A 19393-nucleotide genomic window follows, 5' to 3' on the forward strand; every position below is an offset into this window, starting at 1 on the left:
ATGAGCTACCAATTTTAAGCAGTCATTACACTGAAAAGTAACTTTTTTTGCTAATGTGTTTGGCAGCTATTTGGTATTGTGAGCATCTCAGATTCCATAACTGAAGGAATGAAAGGGTATAAATATGTGAAAGTAGCTAGGTATAAAAGGGGAGAAAAAAAGGATTAAACTGTTAATATCTTTGAGATGGGGGAAGAGGCTTTGTAAAATTAATACTTGAGATATCTAGATGAACTTATGCATTGTTAGTTTGGTTTTGTGACACGGATGCATCATTTTTCCCCCTCTATTGTAGCAAGTCAACTGTGTTAAAATAGGGGGTAGGAATTTTTTCTTGAACAGGATAAGATTGCTACTTACAGCTTGAGGTACGTAAGAATTAAGGGGAAAAATAATTTTAGTATCTTTCTAGCTTTAGAAGTTAAATCACATTGTTCAAGTTCAGTATGATAGAGATTAGATTTTTAAAAAAGCTAAAAAGATTGTTGACAGAAGGGTACAAAGTACACAGAGTTTTGGGTGATAATAAAGGTGATAACAAGCTAGAGTGCTGCAGTTGCATTTTAATTGCTTAATGCTTGATCTCTGAAAAGCTATATGGACCTATTTCCCTCTGATATTTTATTAATATCTTAAGCTTGTTAAACAAAGCACAAATCAAGTCTTTTGCTTCACAGTGGCCCAGAAATAAAAAGGAGAATTGTGTATTTAGTGGAAAAACTCTGTCAGAACAATTCTAGGAACTTTGCAGCTTCATTTTTTGCTAGTCTGAGTAGCTGTAATCAACTGAGTATTCATTTTTTACTTTCATTACAATGTGACAGGAGTAACACTTAAAAACGTGAATAAGAAAGGTGACAAAGTAATTAAGGGGATTATAGCATTTTAGTAGAAAAGCACTCTTAAATATCATAAAATAATAATGGTGGGGTGAGGGTCAAGAATGTACCCTCCAAAATGATATTAAAAAAGAATAATAGTAGACTAAATATAATAAGTTTAGAAATGAAGGAAAAATAGTGTGCAAGAAATTGGTAGTCATCAAAGATCTGTATTCACCTGCTAAGGGGAAAGTAATTTCACAGACCCAGCCAGCGTGGGTTTAGGAGGGGCAGGTCCTGTCTGACCAACCTGATCTCCTTTTATGATCAGGTGACTCAGCTGGTGGACTAGGGGAAAGCCGTGGATGTGGTCTATCTGGACTTCAGCAAGGCCTTTGATGCTGTCTCCCATAATATACTCCTGCAAAAGCTGGTAGCCCGTGGCTTGGACAAGTGCACTCTACGCTGGGTTAAGAACTGGCTGGAGGGCCGGGCCCAGAGAGTGCTGGTGAATGGGGCTGCATCCAGCTGGCGGCCAGTCACTAGTGGTGTTCCCCAGGGGTCAGTGTTGGGTCCAGTCCTGTTTAACATCTTTATTGACGATTTAGATGAGGGGATTGAGACCATCATCAGCAAATTTGCTGATGACACCGAGTTGGGAGGGTGTGTCAACCTGCTGGAAGGCAGGAGGGCTCTGCAGAGGGATCTGGATAGACTGGAAAAATGGGCTGATTCCAATGGGATGAAGTTCAATAAGGCCAAGTGCCGGGTGCTGCACTTTGGCCACAACAACCCCCTGCAGCGCTACAGGCTGGGCGCATAGTGGCTGGAGAGCAGTCAGGCAGAAAGGGACCTGGGGGTACTAATTGACAGGAAGCTCAACATGAGCCAACAGTGTGCCCAGGTGGCCAAGAAGGCCAACGGTATCCTGTCCTGTATCAAAAATAGCGTGGTCAGCAGGACGAGGGAAGTGATCCTTCCCCTGTACTCTGCATTGGTGAGGCCACACCTGGAGTATTGTGTTCAGTTCTGGGCCCCCCTCAGTTCAGGAAAGACATTGAAGTGCTGGAGCGGGTCCAGAGAAGAGCAACACGACTGGTGAAGGGACTTGAGCACAAGACCTATGGGGAGAGGCTGAGGGAGCTGGGGTTGTTTAGTCTGGAGAAGAGGAGGCTCAGAGGTGACCTCATCGCTCTCTATAACTACCTGAAGGGAAGTTATAGCCAGGTGGGGATTGGTCTCTTCTCCCAGGCAGTCAGCAACAGGACAAGGGGGCATGGGCTTAAACTCTGCCAGGGGAAATTTAGGCTGGATATTAGAAAGAAATTCTTTACAGAGAGAGTGATCAGGCATTGGAACGGCCTGCCCAGGGAGGTGGTGGACTCGCTGTCCCTGGAGGTTTTGAAACTGAGATTGGACATGGCACTTAGTGCCATGATCTAGTAAACAGACTAGAGTTGGACCAAGGGTTGGACTCGATGATCTCTGAGGTCTTTTCCAACCCAGTCGATTCTGTGATTCTGTGATATACTCAGAAAAATGCTTTGTAAGACATTTAAACAATGCATAAAGTCGATTCTGTGTGATTCTGTGCATCACTACTAAAAGTATGAAAGAAGCCTGCTTCACTATTCAAAAGGGCCTCCTAGCCTACACTAGGAGAGATGTTTCATTGTGATGAGGTGAAATGCCAAAAACCTGTATGTCTTGCATATGCTTTGTTTCAGATAGAACTTCAGAAATTCATTTTAATCTACTCTCCTGTTTATACTTCCCTCCGTTTCTCTCACCTGCCGTTTTAGGATTCTGTTAAAATGGGAGTGGACTGTTTCCTAAGGACTTAAAGTGCTGTAGAAACTAAATTTTAGCTGCACCATTAAAGGAAGAAATGCAGAAGGATTTTCCTGTAGACCATTTGAAGAGTGCCGCAGCCACGCCAGTTTTGCCAGCAACGAATTGCTGCTTCCTGAATGGCGTAGGTGTAGTCTCTGCACAGCAGAATATTTGGTAAAGGGAGTAAATGCTCATGAAGTGTTTGGTGAAGACTATCATTCTAAAAAATTAATTTTGTTAAATATAAAGGGAACTCTTAGTTCAACGGTTTCTACTTAAATTCAGGTTTTGCAAGGAATAAACTTTGGTTAAATCCTATAAGAAAAAAATTTCAGATTTGTGCATTGCTCTGCATAAGTGCCTTGCTCTATTCTCATCTCTTTAGAATGTCAGTGAGAAACTAGTGATTTGTTTCAATTTTGATACTATGTAATCACCAATTACTTCAGTAGTTACTAGTTGGGAAATAGAGAAATGATTCAGACTAAGAATTCTGCATTGGTGGAAAATATGGTATGCCTGCTGTACCTCTAATTGGATCTCGGTAGCTATATACATTGCAGTAGAGATCTTGAAGAAGTAGTTAAAAGCAGCTACTTTCTGTTTCTCCTGCGTGCATGCATCAAGGATGTATTTTGTGGGACAAAAATAGATGACCTTATCTTGGGACCATGACTGGTGGCAATGCCAGTGTACTGTTAACTGTTGCACGTATTATGGGATAATGCTTGCGGAAAGACAAGGTGAAGGAATGAAAGAAATGGTAGAATTGGAGAAATAAGGAAATTCTGAAGGAAGGAGATCTCAAAGGTATGCAAGGGATATGTTGCTGAAAGGCCAAGTGTGTGCCTGCAGACATTTGTGGAAGGCAAGCAGGTAGGAAGTGGAATGCAGCCTTTGGGCAATCAGTTCTGTGGAAGGCTGTAGAAATCTTAAAGAAGTAAGATATAGTCCTTAGGTGTTAGCATTTTGTAGGTGTTTTATGTACCGTTTAGTGTCTGTCAGTGGAAAGATTGGTTATTGTGACTAAATAACTGCCTGTTTTGTTTTGTGTTTTGTTTTCTATTTCTATTCTTTCTCTTTACCTATGGCAACTACCCCAATTTTCTGAGACTTTATGTTCTTCCTTTTCCATGCCATCTACTGAAATCGTCAGGGAAATAATTTGTTAATTCTTGAATTGTTTGGTCTAACTTTTAGATTTGCTGCTATAAGATGAGCAGTGAGCTAGAGATTTCACTGATTGGGACTCTGCTGGCAAACTAAACAAGATATTTGTTTTGATTGCTTATGGAGCTGTGAATTGGGCTGCATGAGAATTTTCTCAGCCACAAGAGTACCTTTACATATTTGAAAACTTGAAAATTAGAATGTGACATAATGTGCCACAAAAAATAACAGCATTCAAGTTTGATGCTTAGAATGATTTACTTCAATGATATCAAGCAGGGTCAGAGCAGATGTGGAGAGTGTGGGTGCATGAGCTATATCAACGCTGAAAATGATTTAAGAATGAAACAATCCTTATGTGCTAGCTTGTAAGGTATAAAACTTGCTGACTGTAAGAATCTTAACATTGAATAATCAGTTTTTGGTATCAGACAGCTTGCTTCTCTTGGTTGCTTTATTTGGAGTGAGTTGCCAAAAGTATATGTCATGGTTCTCTGCAGATTGTTATAAAATAGACAAATTGTTTTGGAGAATATGTTGTAGGAAAACATGTAAGTACCTCAGAAATTAGACAAAAGTCATCATAAAGATGTATATGAAATAAATTAATGTATGAAGACCTGGCCAAGAATTTCTGTTCTGCTGATCTCAATGGAATGGTGGTTCTGTTGTGCAGCTGATTCCACAAAATTCAGAGAAATAATTTTGGGGATAATTTGGTCGTTCTAGAGAAGAGGGTATTTTGGAACAGTTATCCTTTCTGTATAGTACTTATCATAGAATGTCCTGAGTTGGAAGAGACCCAGAAGAATCATGGAGTCCAACTCCTGTCCCTGCATATGACAACCCCACAGTTCACACCATGTGTCTCGGAGTTTTGTCCAGTTGCATCTTGAACACTGTCAGGCTTGGGGCTGTGGCACCTCCCTGGGGAGCCTGTTCCAGTGCTCCAGCACCCTCTGAGTGAAGAACCTTTTCCTGATGTCCAACCTAAACCTCCCCTGGCACATCTTCCTGACATTCCCTCAGGTTTGGTTGCCAGAGAGAAGAGTTCGTCCCCTCCCTCCCCTTGTAAGGATGCTGTAGACTGTGATGAGGTCTCATCTCAGTCCCCTCTTCTCCAGGCTGAACAAACCAAGTGACTTCAGCCACTCCTCATAAGGCTTCCCCTCCAAACCCTTCACCATCTTCATGGCCCTCTTCTGGACACATTCCAGTAGCTTTTTGTCCTGTGGCACCCAGAACTGCACACAGTGTTCCAGGTGAGGCCGCACCAGTGCAGAGCAGAGCGGAACAATCACCTCCCTTGCCCGGCTGGCAATGCTGTGCTGGATGCACCCAGGGCATGGTTGTCCCTCTTGGCTGCCAGGGCACACTGTTGGCTCACGTTCAACTTGCCATCGACCAGAACCCCCAGATACCTCTTCAGAGAGATGCTCTCCAGCCTCTTGTTTCCCAGTCTCTATATATTTGTGTGGAAAACAGAGGCAAAGAAAGCATTAAATGTCTCAACTTTGTCTATGTCTCTATTTATGGGGTGACCATACTCATCAAGTAATGGGCAGATGTTATTTCTGCCTTGTCTTTTTTCATTAATGTATTTAAAAAACCCCTTTTAATGTCTCTCACAGTACTGGTCAGCTTTAACTCTAATTGAGCTTTGCCCACACAAATATCTTCTGTACAGTGGTGAGCAGCATCTCTAGTTCTCCCATGATGCTTGACACTTACAGTGTTTAGTGCTATGAGGTGGTCACATTGTAACTGGGATTCCGAGGCATTGTGCAGGTATATCTTAAAGAATGCTGATGACTTGAAAGCTTTACATTTCTTGATTTGAAGTGAATATTTAATTACTGGGTATTAGGTGCACACATTCATTGAGGCAAGTTATTTGTCTAACAACGATAATTATCTAATTTGTCTTGGAGCTCTTGCTTCTGAAAAGGATGCTTCTTTCTAGCTGCTTTCGGATGCCAAATTCTGAATTAACTGGTAGATGAGAGCTCTCTGCCAGCATGGTCATTTCTGAGTTTATAGAAAGGTTCCAAGTATTCTGGGGTTTAAGAAATGTTCATGCCTTGACTAATTAGAAGGGAATAATTTGTACTCTTATAAATAAATGTCAGTAATTGTTTTAGGAATTGCTTGTGATTCTCTTTTACCCACAATTTTCATAGTCGAATGATCTTCAGTGCAACTTTGAGAGACATTTTTATTAAAAAAAAAAAAAAAAAAGAAAAGAGTAAAACCAAAACAAAAAACCCGACGAAAAACAACAAGAAAACAAACAAATGGTTTTAGCAGTTAAAATAACCAAAATGACTTGATGATTTTAAATTCCACTTGCTGACTTGTGGAATAAAATTGCTTAAAACAAAGAAAATGGCTCCCTAGGAAGACAGAAGTCCTGATGCTCTAGGGCCTGGGGTTCTGATAAATTCAGCACAATGAATAAGAGTTCCTTCAAACTTGGTGTAGTTTGGCTATATCCCATTTTCACAGATGTGAAGCAAATTACTTCACCCATTTTTAAATTAAAAAAAAAATAAGTAGGCAAGTCATAGGATTTTTAATTTGTTTGGACTTTGAGCAATATATATGCATGCTTATGTAAATGAAAATTTATTATATACTACTGCAGATTCTTAGGTAGACTTATTACTTTAATAAGCACCTATTGTACTGATGACACCAGTATATACTATTGCATTTGTTCTGACTCATTTGTTGTTAATGAAACTAGAGATTTCTTTCAAAGGAGGAGAATGTGATTGTGGTCTGTCATTTACAGAACTGTAAAATCTAAAAAAGCTGTCAATGAAGGTCTCTCTTGTATATCTATATATACAAAAATTTTGAAAATCGGTTTGTGAAAGGAAATAGAGAGTCTCATCACTGGTGGTTTCTCCTGTTTCCTTCGTAAAAGCTATCAAACCAATTCCTATTTTTTACTCATATCCTTTCCACATTTCCCCCCTTAAATCAGATCATCTTGTCTTGATGACTAGTTAACCAGTGAAGGTGTCATCCCAAGTGTGGAGGCTGATGAGGGAAGGGCCATTGATCAATCTGTTTTCAGACTTCCATTTTTATTGAGCAGCTATTTAGCATCAATGACTGAAAAAAAACTTAGAGGAATTTTAAATAAAGTACACCTTTCCACATAAACTTGCAGTTTACAACATTGCATAAGCAATATTCTCTATCTCACATTCCTCTCTAATAAGGGGATTATTTGCAGTTCACCTGAATGTCATAATAAGATTACTTACTTCTCCCAACAATCCAAGTATGTCTTTGGTGCTGTAAATTAATCCAATGTATGTTTCATTCCCTGCCTGTGCTTTCCTTTTGTTTTGAAATATGGCTCATTTAACAACTGGTTATCACAAAACCTCCTACTAATTCCCTGTCCATTTCTACTTTGGGAGTTAACAAGAGAAAACAGTTGCTGAGCTACCATTCCTGCTTATCTCCAGGATCAGGAGGAAAAGGAACCTAGTTATCCTGATTTGATTATTTTCATGATAACCGTGCCTGTATAGAGTTAAATTTATTGAATGGAACTATCAGTTCTGGTGGAAAAGCTACAGAGGTGAGGAAAAAAAAAAAAGTAATGACACAATCATTTCTGGTTAGTTAGTGTGAACTGGTTTTGGTACAGAGTGGCTTGATGAGATGTAGCAAGGCATTTTACCTTCGTGCTGCTGTTTCTGTGGAAGTTAACTTTATGTAAGAACAACAAAGGGCAACAAAGATGATTAAGGGAGTGGAGCACCTCCCTTATGAAGAAAGGCTGAGGGAGCTGGGGCTCTTTAGTTTGGAGAAGAGGAGACTGAGGAGTGACCTTATTAATATTTATAAATATATAAAGGATGAGTGCCATGAGGATGGAGCCAGGCTCTTCTCGGTGGCAAACAATGGTAGGACAAGGGGTAATGGGTTCAAACTGAAACACAAGAGGTTCCACTTAAATTTGAGAAGAAACTTCTTCTCAGTGAGGGTGACAGAGCACTGGAACAGGCTGCCCAGGGGAGTTGTGGAGTCTCCTTCTCTGGAGACATTCAAAACCCACCTGGACGTGTTCCTGTGCGACCTCACCTAGGCACTCCTCCTCCAGCAGGGGGATTGGACTAGATGATCTTTTGAGATCCCTTCCAATCCCAAACATACTGTGATACTGTAAACTACCTTTACCTTTTCCTTCCAAAGGGAATGCTGCCAACCTGTTGATCAAACCAACGATTAGTTTGTCTGTACCAGCGTTGTGACCCCTACAGCAGCAACAGGAGATCCTATGTAGAACAACGTAAACAGGTTTGTAGGCAGGTTTACAGACAGGTCTGTGATCCCTTTTTGCACTGGTTGAGACTGTCTTCTGCCACAAACATTTGTAACACTAATTTTCAGTCTGCTACTCACTGGCCAGACTCCCTACCCTTTCTTTTTAAACTTATCTTCTACTATTTCAGTGAGTGCCTCTTAGTTCTAAGACTGCAAGATTTAGCCTGTAATATTAGTAGAAATTTTTTCACCTTGACACTGCTTTTCTGTTCCTGAAACTTAAGTCATGTTCTTCCCAAGGTGTTTTTCTTGCAAATAGTCCAAATCTGTTGAACGTCTTATTAAAGACAGCTGTTCCATCATCTTCATTTATGTTGCCTTTCTCCAACTCTATGCCCTCCTTTAGATGCAGATACCAGACTTATACTCCGTACTTGAGGCTGTGAAATGATCCTTTATTCTCAGTGCCCTTTGTAAGGATGTCCAGTGTTTTGCTGGCTTACATTGCTGCTGCTACACATTAGGTCAAGAGAACCATCAATCTTGACTCAAAAGAGCCTTTTTTCAGAGTTATAACTACTGGTTCTGAGTGCAGCATCACATTGGAATGGCGTATTTTTCTCTACGTGCATTAAGTGACTTTTGTATATAGAGAAGCTCTTCTGTCACGTTTTTGACCACCAAGTTTTTTGGGGTCCTTCAGTTGTTCTCACCTTTGGCATGGCATGAAATTACTTGAAAGTGTCAACTCCTAGTCTTACAGGAGTTGACACTGTGACATAAAGCACTATTTGGGCAACTCAGGCTGGAATGCCTCTTCTGCTTAACATTTTGGATAAACACATGGTTTAAATCCATGGGATAAAGAAAGGTTAATTCCTTTCACTAGGAAGAGAAAAAATGAAATTAAAAACCAAAATCTCTATGAAGTGTAACAATACTGAGATTTGTTTTTAAGTCAGGTTGTTACCACTGCAACAAAAATAGATTATGTATGTAAAGTGGGTGACTAACAAAAGCAGTACTCTTGAAGTTGATTTAAAAAATACCCTTTCTCAGATAATTTTGAAATTGAATACTCGAAAAATAAAATTCCATGTTACAGTCTTCTTCTGTGTTTGTGCTTGCCCCTGCTTCTCTTAAGAATTCAATTTATTATTTTGGTCCATTGAAATATATGTGGAAACTGATTTATTTTCATAGTGCAAATATTTATTTCAAGTCCTACAAAACTGGGTTCTGCGCTTGGATTACGTGTAGGGACAGGCAAAGCCACCAGAGGGCAAAAGTGGGAATGGAGAAGACTGTTACCTGCAACTTTATGCATGCGGGCAGGCTTGTGTGCAAACACATCCGGGTTTTCTGTTTTCTTGTTCCAAACAAGTTAGGAGCCACTTTGGAGTGGATATACTCAATATAAATAGCTTAGTTTTGTAGATCCAGAACATGCAGGCATACAAACACAAAACTGCTGTTTTATTTGGATGAAAAGGAAAATAAAGTTTGCATTTAAAATCCTCTTAATTTAAAACATTAAATCAGCCATGAGTTATGGCTGTCTGGTGCATTGCACTTATCATACAGTAAACTTGTGTATTATAAAAAAACTTCCTGCAGAGGAAATAAATCAGTAAGGGTATTGGAAATAATGCTGCTGCTGATGCTCTCAACTGCTTCGTATTGATCACAGCAGGAGACTTTACTGATCTCACTTCACTTTGCTGTAGTGAAAACCTTCCAAGTTGGGAAATCACTGCACAGCTCTGGGAGATGCTGCAGCCATTAGAATGTGGAGGGAGGTTGAATGTGTCTTTCTAAATATTCCCCAGTGCTCTTCTCAGCAGTAGTGGCGGGACAGATGGAAGAAAGTTTATTCTTGTAGTTTGAGGGAAGAAGTAAATGTTCTCCTAGTGTTCTTTGTAGCTGGTACCTGTTGTGGTTTTGTGGGTGTGTGGGTTTGTTTTGTTTTTTTTAGTTCTAGCTGTTATAACTAACTTGTGTTCCTTTCGAAGTACTCTCCAATATGGTTTTAAGTGAAATGATTGGCTATCTGATCCATTTGATAGAAAACCACTACAGAAGTGGTGAAGGGCTTGAGATCTTTTCCATGGTAGTTACTGTTCCAGTTTGAAGGCCTCTGTGTGTAGACGTATCTTATGTTCAGTCCAAATGGCAGGTGACATACCTGTGTTATCTTAGTCTGTACTACAGTCTTATTTACCTGTATGACTCCTGTATAAGTCAAGCTCAGTAGTGTCTCAGCCAGTGTGGAAGAACAGGTACATAGGGAAAAGTGTAAGAATTGAGGGAGTGTATATAATGTAATTAACTTGAAGCACAGATGCTTGTTATCCCTTGATTTAAGAATTCATCTTTATTTGACAACCATTATCAGGATAATTGTAATGTTTGTGCTATGAAGCAAAGTAGAACTAATGTTAGAAACAAGAGGGAGGAGAGAGAATGACTGAAATTGAAGTATTACAGGATGGTCATGATGTTGAAAAGTGCTTCTAAAACACAGAAAGTGAATAAAATGCTTCTGAATTAAACCATCACTGGGAGAGAAATTGTCAGGATGCTCTATCCTTCTGCATTAGAAGGTTTCATTCTCTTACCCCCTTTTTTTGAAAGATAAGAGCAAGAAAAATGTAGTGTGTTTTTTTTTTTTCTTCAATTTCTAGTAGCTTTTTAACTCAAAATTTTCAAATACTGAACTAGTATAGTAAACTGAAAGCAAACGTTTTCTTTCTCCATTTCTAGTCAATACTGTTATTGCAGTAAATGAGGTTTTGCAGCTACACAGAAGGTCTTCCAGCACGTGTTTAGGGATTCTTGTCCAACTAGCTTGTTAATAAGTAAAATATAGAAGCTCTGGTTTGTATTAGACTTTGGAGTTACCCACAAATCATGCAAGTGAAACCAAGTATACTGTGCAAGTTCCTTCCAGTAAACATTAAGACATTTTACAGGTTTACCTTTTTCACATTCTATTTTTTGTGGACCTCTTTCTGCCATGGAAGGGCAGGCTGCTTCAGCTTCCTCAGATCCCATCTTGCTTGAAAGCTGAAGAGGCTGAAGGAGAGTCATTTGCTTCACAGTCTCTTAAGAGAACACTAAAGAGTTTTTAATTTTTTTTTCTGACATATCAGCACCACAATTGAAGTCCTTACCATATCCTAAATATTTAGCCGATTGATCATTTTTTTGATAAAGGAGCAAATGTAGAGTTCACTCTAGTAATCTGATAACACTAAATCTATAGTGTATTCTGTTCTCTGTGGTGCTTACATGAAAACATGTTACGAATGTTTTGAAAACTATTCTAGTTTGAAGAGTTTTTCCTAATGTTCAGGGATAACTTACACAGTTTAAGATAATTAAGGTTTTAAGTGTTTTTTAAAATAAAACTTCTCCAGGTGGTCAGTCCCCAGAGTGTGCTGGAGCATGAGATTGCATTTCACTTTGTTGAACTTCATGAGGTTCCTGTTGGTCCATTTCTCCAGACTGTTGCAGTCCATCTGGAGTTCCCTGAGGTCATTAATGAAGATGTGAAATGGTACTGGCCCCACAGTATTTGTTCTTTTTCTTTCTCTGGACTTTCTGGATGTGGTAGCTGTTGGTATTGAGTTGTCAGGTAAGTGGAATTTAACTTAAAAAACCCACACACAAGTAACTTGTTTCTTGTATTAGTAAAACCAGCATTTTTATCATAGCGTTTGTAATTGACTTTACGAACAGAACATCAAATGATACTGTATCTAGCTACTAACTGTTTATAATTATTTTTTCTATTAAATATCTGTACTTGATGTGTGAGCACATCTGAAAGGTAGCTACCCAAGTTTGCCAGACAAAGTAAAGATTTAAGGAGCTTATGACTCAGATCGAAACTCTGAATCACAAGTAATTGCTGGAAGAAAGTCTGTGTGTCAGTCTGTGTGTCTGAGGTACAGGATAAAGTGGAGGCTGGGAAAGGAAAGGCTGGTGGAAGGGGTAGTGAACCCACCTTTTCAGATCAAGCTGGTGCTTATAACTTGATCTGGTAAACTTGGGACAGCCAGATAAACTGCTCACATTGGACACAAAGACATTTGTCCCATTTGAAGGACATTTCCATGAACTGTCAAGTTGTCCTATTTGTGTTTGGAACTCCCATGGAGTTGAATGGGAATGTTAAAGGTTATTTAAATACAATGTTGAATGTGCAGCTGTCTAGTGGGATGCCTGATCTGATTGGGGGATAAGTGGTTTACAGCTCCCATTAACTTTTTAAGGAGTATAGTATTTTATTAGCTCATGAAACATCAAGTGGAAACCTTATTGCATTGCTGTCATCTAGCCTTAAGTGACAGCTGCCATGGCTTTGGTGATGGAAATGAGTGCCTCCATTAGACTCCTGCTTTCCCTTTGCCCTTTTTTGTGTGTAAAAGTATCAGTGTTGGTAATAGTGTTCAGTTTCACTGGCCTTTGTGATGATGGAAGCCAACATGTAAATATGATTCATTGCCTTTTATTGGTGTGTTGTGCTGCTCTCCTCAGCACAGGGTTAAATATTGCAATGTTTTTTTATGTGGCCAGCTGATCCCTTGCTGGTTGTGTGGCTCCCTGTGTTGCAGTTACCCTGTGCTCGTTGTAACAGTAGCAGAAAGATTATCTCAAACAAACAAAAGCAGCACTAGTCAGTGCTAGTTTCTCCATTCTTTTCTACTCTGTTAAAATACCTAAAGAGATCTATCTGAGGTATCAAATGAGCCATAAGTCATTGTTGTGACTTAGGAGATCTGGTCATGTGAAGTGTCAGAGGGCAAACATGCCTGTTTGTGCTGCTGGGCAGCTTTTACAGTGTTGTTGCCAAATTCTGCCTGAAAAGCAAAGTTCAGCTCATCAATATAGAGGTGGCTGCAGTCTTTCACTTGGGCTCTCCCTGTATGGCAGAGTTCCAGACATGCACTCAGTAAATGTTTTAGCTCCTTCCAATAGATACATATCTGCAGAGCATATCCCCCTCCAAAAGGTATGGGCTGGAACATTGTCTGAAATAATCTCTAAATAGCGTAGGAAACATCAGATTTTATTTAAAAAGTGTAATTTATGCCTTCTCCAATTTTTCAGCCTGCTTTCTGTGGGTTCTGTCTCCTGTATCCATACAACACAATGGGTGGTTTACCTGTCTCTCCATGTTGTGCCCTGTGCCTTCACACACTTAGATTGTTCTCTCTGCACTTACTGTTCAGCGTGTGAGGTTTTTAAAACCTCCGTAGACATCTGTATATACAATGCAAACATAGGAGCCTGTTGTATAGAGACCTAAGCAGTATCTGTGTTGTATTGGTGTGCAGTAAGTGTGAATTTATGGTCACCTGTGATCTGCATACTAACAAGAAGGCTGATGTTTATGTGGTGCTTTCCACATGTTGGAGAAATGAGACAACAGCTAACTATGGAAGATATCCACTGTACGGAAGTCTGGACTGTTGCATGTTACTGTTTTTCTACTTATTACTTCTACTTTCAGCTCCACTTGAAAATATAGTTCTATTAGGATACAGAGTGAGCTGCTGTGTTATGTTTCTGCCCTGCTTCTGTGTTTATACTTTTCAAAAAAATCAAAGGCTGTCTTTTGGTAGCTAAAAAGTGCCTCTAAGTGATGAAAAGAAAAATTAAACTGCCTACAACTCTTTATTCCTGCATGTATCTCATCTTGTGTATTTCAGAAAAATGTAATATGAAAGAATACACAGGCTTTTAGCACAAAAAATGAAATTCTCGATCCAGAAACAGAATGATGTGTTGTTCCCCAACCCGCCTTCTTTAGCCTGTGAAGTACATGTTGTTGAATAAATAGAATATGGTTTGTCTTACAAATTGACTAAAAAGGCTACAAGATTATTATTTTTTAAGTAGATATGTACTTCAATAATTTGTTTTTTATTTCTTCATTTTATTTAACTAGGAGAAGGATGTTTACATTCACTAATGAGGAAGAGTGATAACTCTGTCAATGGTGAGAAGGAGGCATCTGAGTGCTGGCTGCCTGTTCCTGTCACACCGAGAGCATTAATGGGCACCAGCTGAGCTGTAGCCACAGCAGCTTCACTGCTCCAGCCTCGCACAGCAAGAGCTGCTGTGGAAACGCTGCAGAAGGGCCTCCTGTGCAGATTTAGCAAGTATACACTTCAGCTGTTGTTCCCTGGGCAACAGGATAAGCGCAGCCAGCTGGCTTTGCACCACCTGAGCTGATTAAAGAGCAAACCCTGTCAGGCACTGATACTTCAGCTCTTCCAGCTTCAGTGTGAATATCTGCAGACAGTGATGTAGGAAGCGTTGTCATTCAGGTTTCAAGGTTAAACACAGGGGAATGAAGTACAATGACAGCAGAAAGTAAAATGAAAACATCGTTCCTGTAGGTACTACCATCTGATGTGTAGAGATATTGGTGAGAAAAAATTAATTTTAATATACTGAATTACTAACATACATATAAAATGTGTTTTGAAATCATTAAAAAACAGAACAGGAAACTAGCAGTAGCTGGCTTGAGTATATTGTTTTGGGAGAAGGAAAGACAATAAAGAGTGATTTATCATATGTGTTTAGTTAAGAAAGACCATAAAAATGATTGAAGACAAAGATTAAAATGCTTTGTAAAATGATATAATTAGGGAGGACTGAGCAGAACTGGATCTGGTCTGCTTTGGGTGACTGCTGTAAGCTTGTGTTAGGTCATCACTGTAGTTGTTACTTCATGTATTTATATATATACGTATATGAATATGTCAGAGCATGCTTCAGTGGCTTGGTAGGTTTTATTCAGCCAGTGGTGCCAAAAGAATGAAAGGTAGAAGATGGAACAGCAGCAAACTGTAATGTTGACTGATGTGGACCTCTACAGTTGGGATCAAAATCCACTTGAGTCTGTTGGATGACAGGTAGGAGGGGTAGGTGGTAGCGTTTCTTGTATGTTTATTCTTATACTTTTTCATTTGTATTAATGCAACATCTACTTAACACTTGGCTCAAGAGGGGAATTAACTAGTCAAAATCCTGTTTTAAACTTTGTTATCAAATAATAAAGATTTTTTTCTTAATCACTCCTATTAAAATAGGTTTATCCTTTTTTTTTTTTTTTTTCCCTGATGTCTCTGTTTACTGCCTGTAAAAGATACAAACCTTGCTTTTTGAGAAATTATTCCAGTGGGTGAACTGTTGGCAGGCAGAATTTGGACAAACAGTAGTGCTTAATTACTTTTATCAGGTTATGGATGTGCCTCAATTCACACCTAAAAGAGGAAGGTAAACAGAGCTGGTGGGTTTCTATGTGAACTCAAACATCTTTGCTGAAACTGCAGAGTATTGATTAGCATCTACACTTCTGATGAGGATTTGGTTTTTCTTTTATATTCCGTATATTTTTTGGTTTTCTATTTAATATTTGTTCTAGTAGTATTTGATGATGGGAGTGTCATAAGTAGTTTCAGGTGGGGTGGTTTTTTTTTTTCTTTTTTTTTTTGGTTGAAACTCAAACTATCAAGCTTTTAAGTAAAATAGTTTCTCTAGCTGGCTTACAAAAACAGAACAACAACAAAAAAAACCCCAAAACAACAACAGCAACAAAAACCACACCACCACAAAAAACCCCACACATACTTGGGGAGGGAGAATTTCAGTAAAGGGATTCAGTGTGAGAAAACAATGAAATTACAGGGTTGTTTTCACTTGGAAAATCACTTACAGCTCCAACATTAGAAGTATGGCTTTTTATTCTCAATGTAAAACCAAATAGAAGTCTAAGTGAGAACGCTTAACTCTCTACATTGACAGACTAGACTGCATCTTTCTTGTGCAGCTATTCTGATTTATTGCATCAGTCATCCAGATATCAATTGGTTTTTTAGTATGTTTACTGGAGTTGCATGTTATGTCCTTTTTAAAGCTGTTATTTATTAAAGAGAATAAACTGTGTCTTTCAAGAAGTCTGTATAAACAGATTTTTATGACACCTTACGTTCAATTGAATTCTTTGTAGCTTTGCAGTCTGTGGCATTTTTTGAAGAAATCTTTATAATAATTTTGAGTGACCTAAAATTTTAGGTACCTCTCTCTCTGGAGATGTGACAGAGCTCACTTTTTTTATTACGTAAGTCTTTAACTGTAGGAATTGCTGAAGCAAAATCAAGGGTTGTGCGAAGATTGTGTGACAATCCTTTCTACCTTAAACGTCTACAAATTTGTTGAAAATTGTAGTTTTCCTCAAGGGCAGGAATGACTTCCAGCAAACGTATTGCATCTGAAATCAGCAGGCTGTGCTCTTATGTCCACATTATTCTTCTTCCATGTAGTCCTGAAATGATTGTATACTTGTTAAGGAATGTCTGCTGCCTCCTGCGTTACAGCAGCAACAGTACAGCAAACTGATCTGGTGTGTGTGATTTAACTTTATAAAGGAGTAATGAGTGTTTGTAGGTAACATTATGTATGTGTTTCTTTTCAAAGTCTCAGTAATACTTGCTGATGTGTTTACCTTTCAGGCAGACTTTTTTTTTTCTTCTTGGATTACTTCTGTCTCAGAGGCTGTTACTTTAAGTTGGAGCGACTCTCCAAGGGGAATGGTGTTTGGAGAAAGATGAACAGGGTGCTTCACCTGTCCACAACTCCTACTTTTTTTTCCTCTGTTGAAACAGCTGGTGGTAGTGGAAAGCTGAAAATTGTAATTGTAATAGCAATAGCCCTCATTGAGAAGTCTTTTTGAGTGCTGCAGTGAAAATTGGTATTGACTTGACCAAGTTGTGACCTTTTGCAAATTGCATGCTCTGCATGCAGGGTTTTCTCACTTGCTCGACTTGTAAAGTAGGCATCTAAAGAGGGCCTTGTGCTCTGTAGCTGTGGTTATATCTCTTAGGCTTTGGCTGAACTTTCCAAAGTTTGTTTCCTGCAGTTGGTTACTGTACCCTCATTGCTGCCAGGGATGGAAAAGTGGTTTCCAGCTGTGTAAATAGCTTTAAGGAAGGTGTAGAAGCTTGACTTACATAGACACTGTGTGTTTTGCGGGGCTTGCTTTCTTTTACAGAATAACTAGCATTGTCATTTAACTAGTACACTCATATAGGCTCTTAACCTTTTTAAGAAATAATACAAGAATGGTAGATAGAAACATTGTCAGTTTGTATGTATATGTGCAGTAGGGTGATGTGAAGATCGTAAAAGAAGGAGAAATCTGGAGTTTCTCTCTGCCTGTAGGTTTTCTAGGTAAGCGATGGCACTACAGGGGTTGTAGTGAAATTACTTGGTGATACTGCATTTTAAAATTTTAATATGATCACTTGGGAAATAAGACTACATGGGTAATTCCACAGATATTGTGTACTGCTGGCAAGCTTGTCATACAGCCATGAGAAGCTTGTTGTGGGACTTGGATTTCTATGCAATGAAAGTGTTTGGTGTTTTTTTGTTGTTTTGGGTTGTTTTTTTTTTGTCTGTGTGTTCCCGTAGCTTTGTTGTTACTGGTTATTTGATTAAGAGCAATTGTGACCCACAAAAAAACCTCCACTTCACCTGTCATAATGGAGCGATGCTTTTATTTGGCACTATGCCCTCTCTTCTACCAGATAGAAAATGGTATATTTAAAAAGCTATTTATATAAAGGGAAATTAAGCCTTGCTTAAGGCCAGTCATATCTAAAATTACTACTACGGTAGGACGTGGCAATTCTATTTTGATTTTATGCATCTTGGAATTATAAAGTATCAGAACTATAGATAAGTGCATTAAAAGTGCAAGGAGAAGTTAATAGTGCTCTGAATCAAGTCTCTGCTTTACAGATTTCAGCTGTGTATCTGATTCCAGAATTTGTCCAAAGTTTAAAACTAGAATCTGAAGATTTGCAATGCATATACAACCGTTCGTGATGGATGGTCATTCAGCGGCTGGAAAGTGGTCTGTCACTTTTCCAGGAGCATCTTCAAGCCCAGTTGAACACAGAGGGTGATGTCTCTGCTGAGTTTTGTGTGTGTTGGGATTTAGTGTTGTCCCTTTCTGATGCACAGAGAATTTTGTCCTTCACCACCAGTCCTGATGGAAGTGAAACATGCATGGAATGGCACAGAATTCTGTATATGATGCTCTGTGGCAACTTGTACTTCAGACCATTTTACCAGTTGTTTACAGGAGTATCTGTGGTTATAAGAGGAAGCGGAGATAATAGGCATATTTTATACATGTACACTGGTAACGAGAGAAGAAACATTTAGTGAATGTCAAGATATAATTAAAGTATCAAGAGAATTTTTCTATTTGTAGCTAAAAGAAGTGACAGCTACCTTACTGAGCTTTTCTTAATATTAATTAAGAAGAAATATTTTTTTATTTCTACTTTGCTAAACATAGACAGAAGAAAACAACTAATTTCACTACTTAAGAAAGAATAAATGACTCCTGTGCTATTGGGATCCATACCAAGTTTGATAGGTATCCTTAATTTTAGAATTGTATTTTAAATGTATGTGCTAATATACAAGATTTAAAGCATTTTCAATGATTAAAAAAATAAAATTAAAAAAATGCCTAATAGACTACATAATAACAGCCATTAATTCAGAAATCTACTGTGGTTAAATTACATTTGAAAAAGATAAGGTTCTCTTGCATTCTGGAATACCAAATGTCATCTGATACACATCATATTATCAGAGAAGTTGAACAACTTTTAAGGGAGGAACCTGCATTCTGGGCTCCAAGGAATGGCATAGTTAGGTCTGCAAAATGTGGAAATCTGATAAACTTGTTTTAACTACTCAAAGAAATCTCTTCTGTGTGGAATATCAACATGCACTTCAGTGTTGCCCCTTAGCAGCATCTGTAGTAATAACTTGGAAACAAATACAAAATCAATGTAGAATTACTGTGTATGTTAAACTCTAGCAGATACGTTTACCTGGTGGCTTTTGACAATTTTCAAAACAGCGAAGTATTAGAGGAGCCTGGGCCACATCAAGTTTCAGGGGGACTTCAGTGTGTATGTATATTTATATATATACACACACACACACACACACACACACACACACTTTTCTTTGAGCCTCCCTCAATCTTCAAAACAGTGATTGTTTAGTTGTTTGTGGGTTTTCAATTTAGAAATTTGATTGTGCAAGAAACTAAGTATTTTTTTTTTCTAAAGTTATTCATAAGGACACACCATCAGAATTTCAAAATATTCAGGTTTTAAGAAGTTAAAATGACATTTCAAGGCTATGTTAAGACTCATGTTGCTATGTTGAGGCGA

General features: G+C 38.7%; 1 protein-coding gene across 5 annotated transcripts in view; it reads left to right on the forward strand.

Annotated features, from left to right (window-relative positions):
* Nucleotides 1-19393, forward strand: part of EIPR1 (EARP complex and GARP complex interacting protein 1) — a 93051-nt gene that overhangs the window by 21675 nt on the left and 51983 nt on the right. The window contains exon 1 of one of the 5 annotated variants that reach the window (XM_080341317.1): nt 14865-15043. The exons of the other annotated variants lie outside the window; for them this stretch is intronic. Coding sequence (XP_080197443.1) covers nt 15037-15043 — 7 coding nt within the window. The 5' untranslated portion in view covers nt 14865-15036. Of the gene's footprint in view, nt 1-14864; nt 15044-19393 lie in introns of those variants that run through there. 5 annotated transcript variants of the gene reach the window in all.

This window comes from Nesoenas mayeri, assembly GCF_963082525.1.
Source record: "Nesoenas mayeri genome assembly, chromosome: 3".
NCBI classification, from domain to species: Eukaryota; Metazoa; Chordata; class Aves; order Columbiformes; family Columbidae; genus Nesoenas; species Nesoenas mayeri.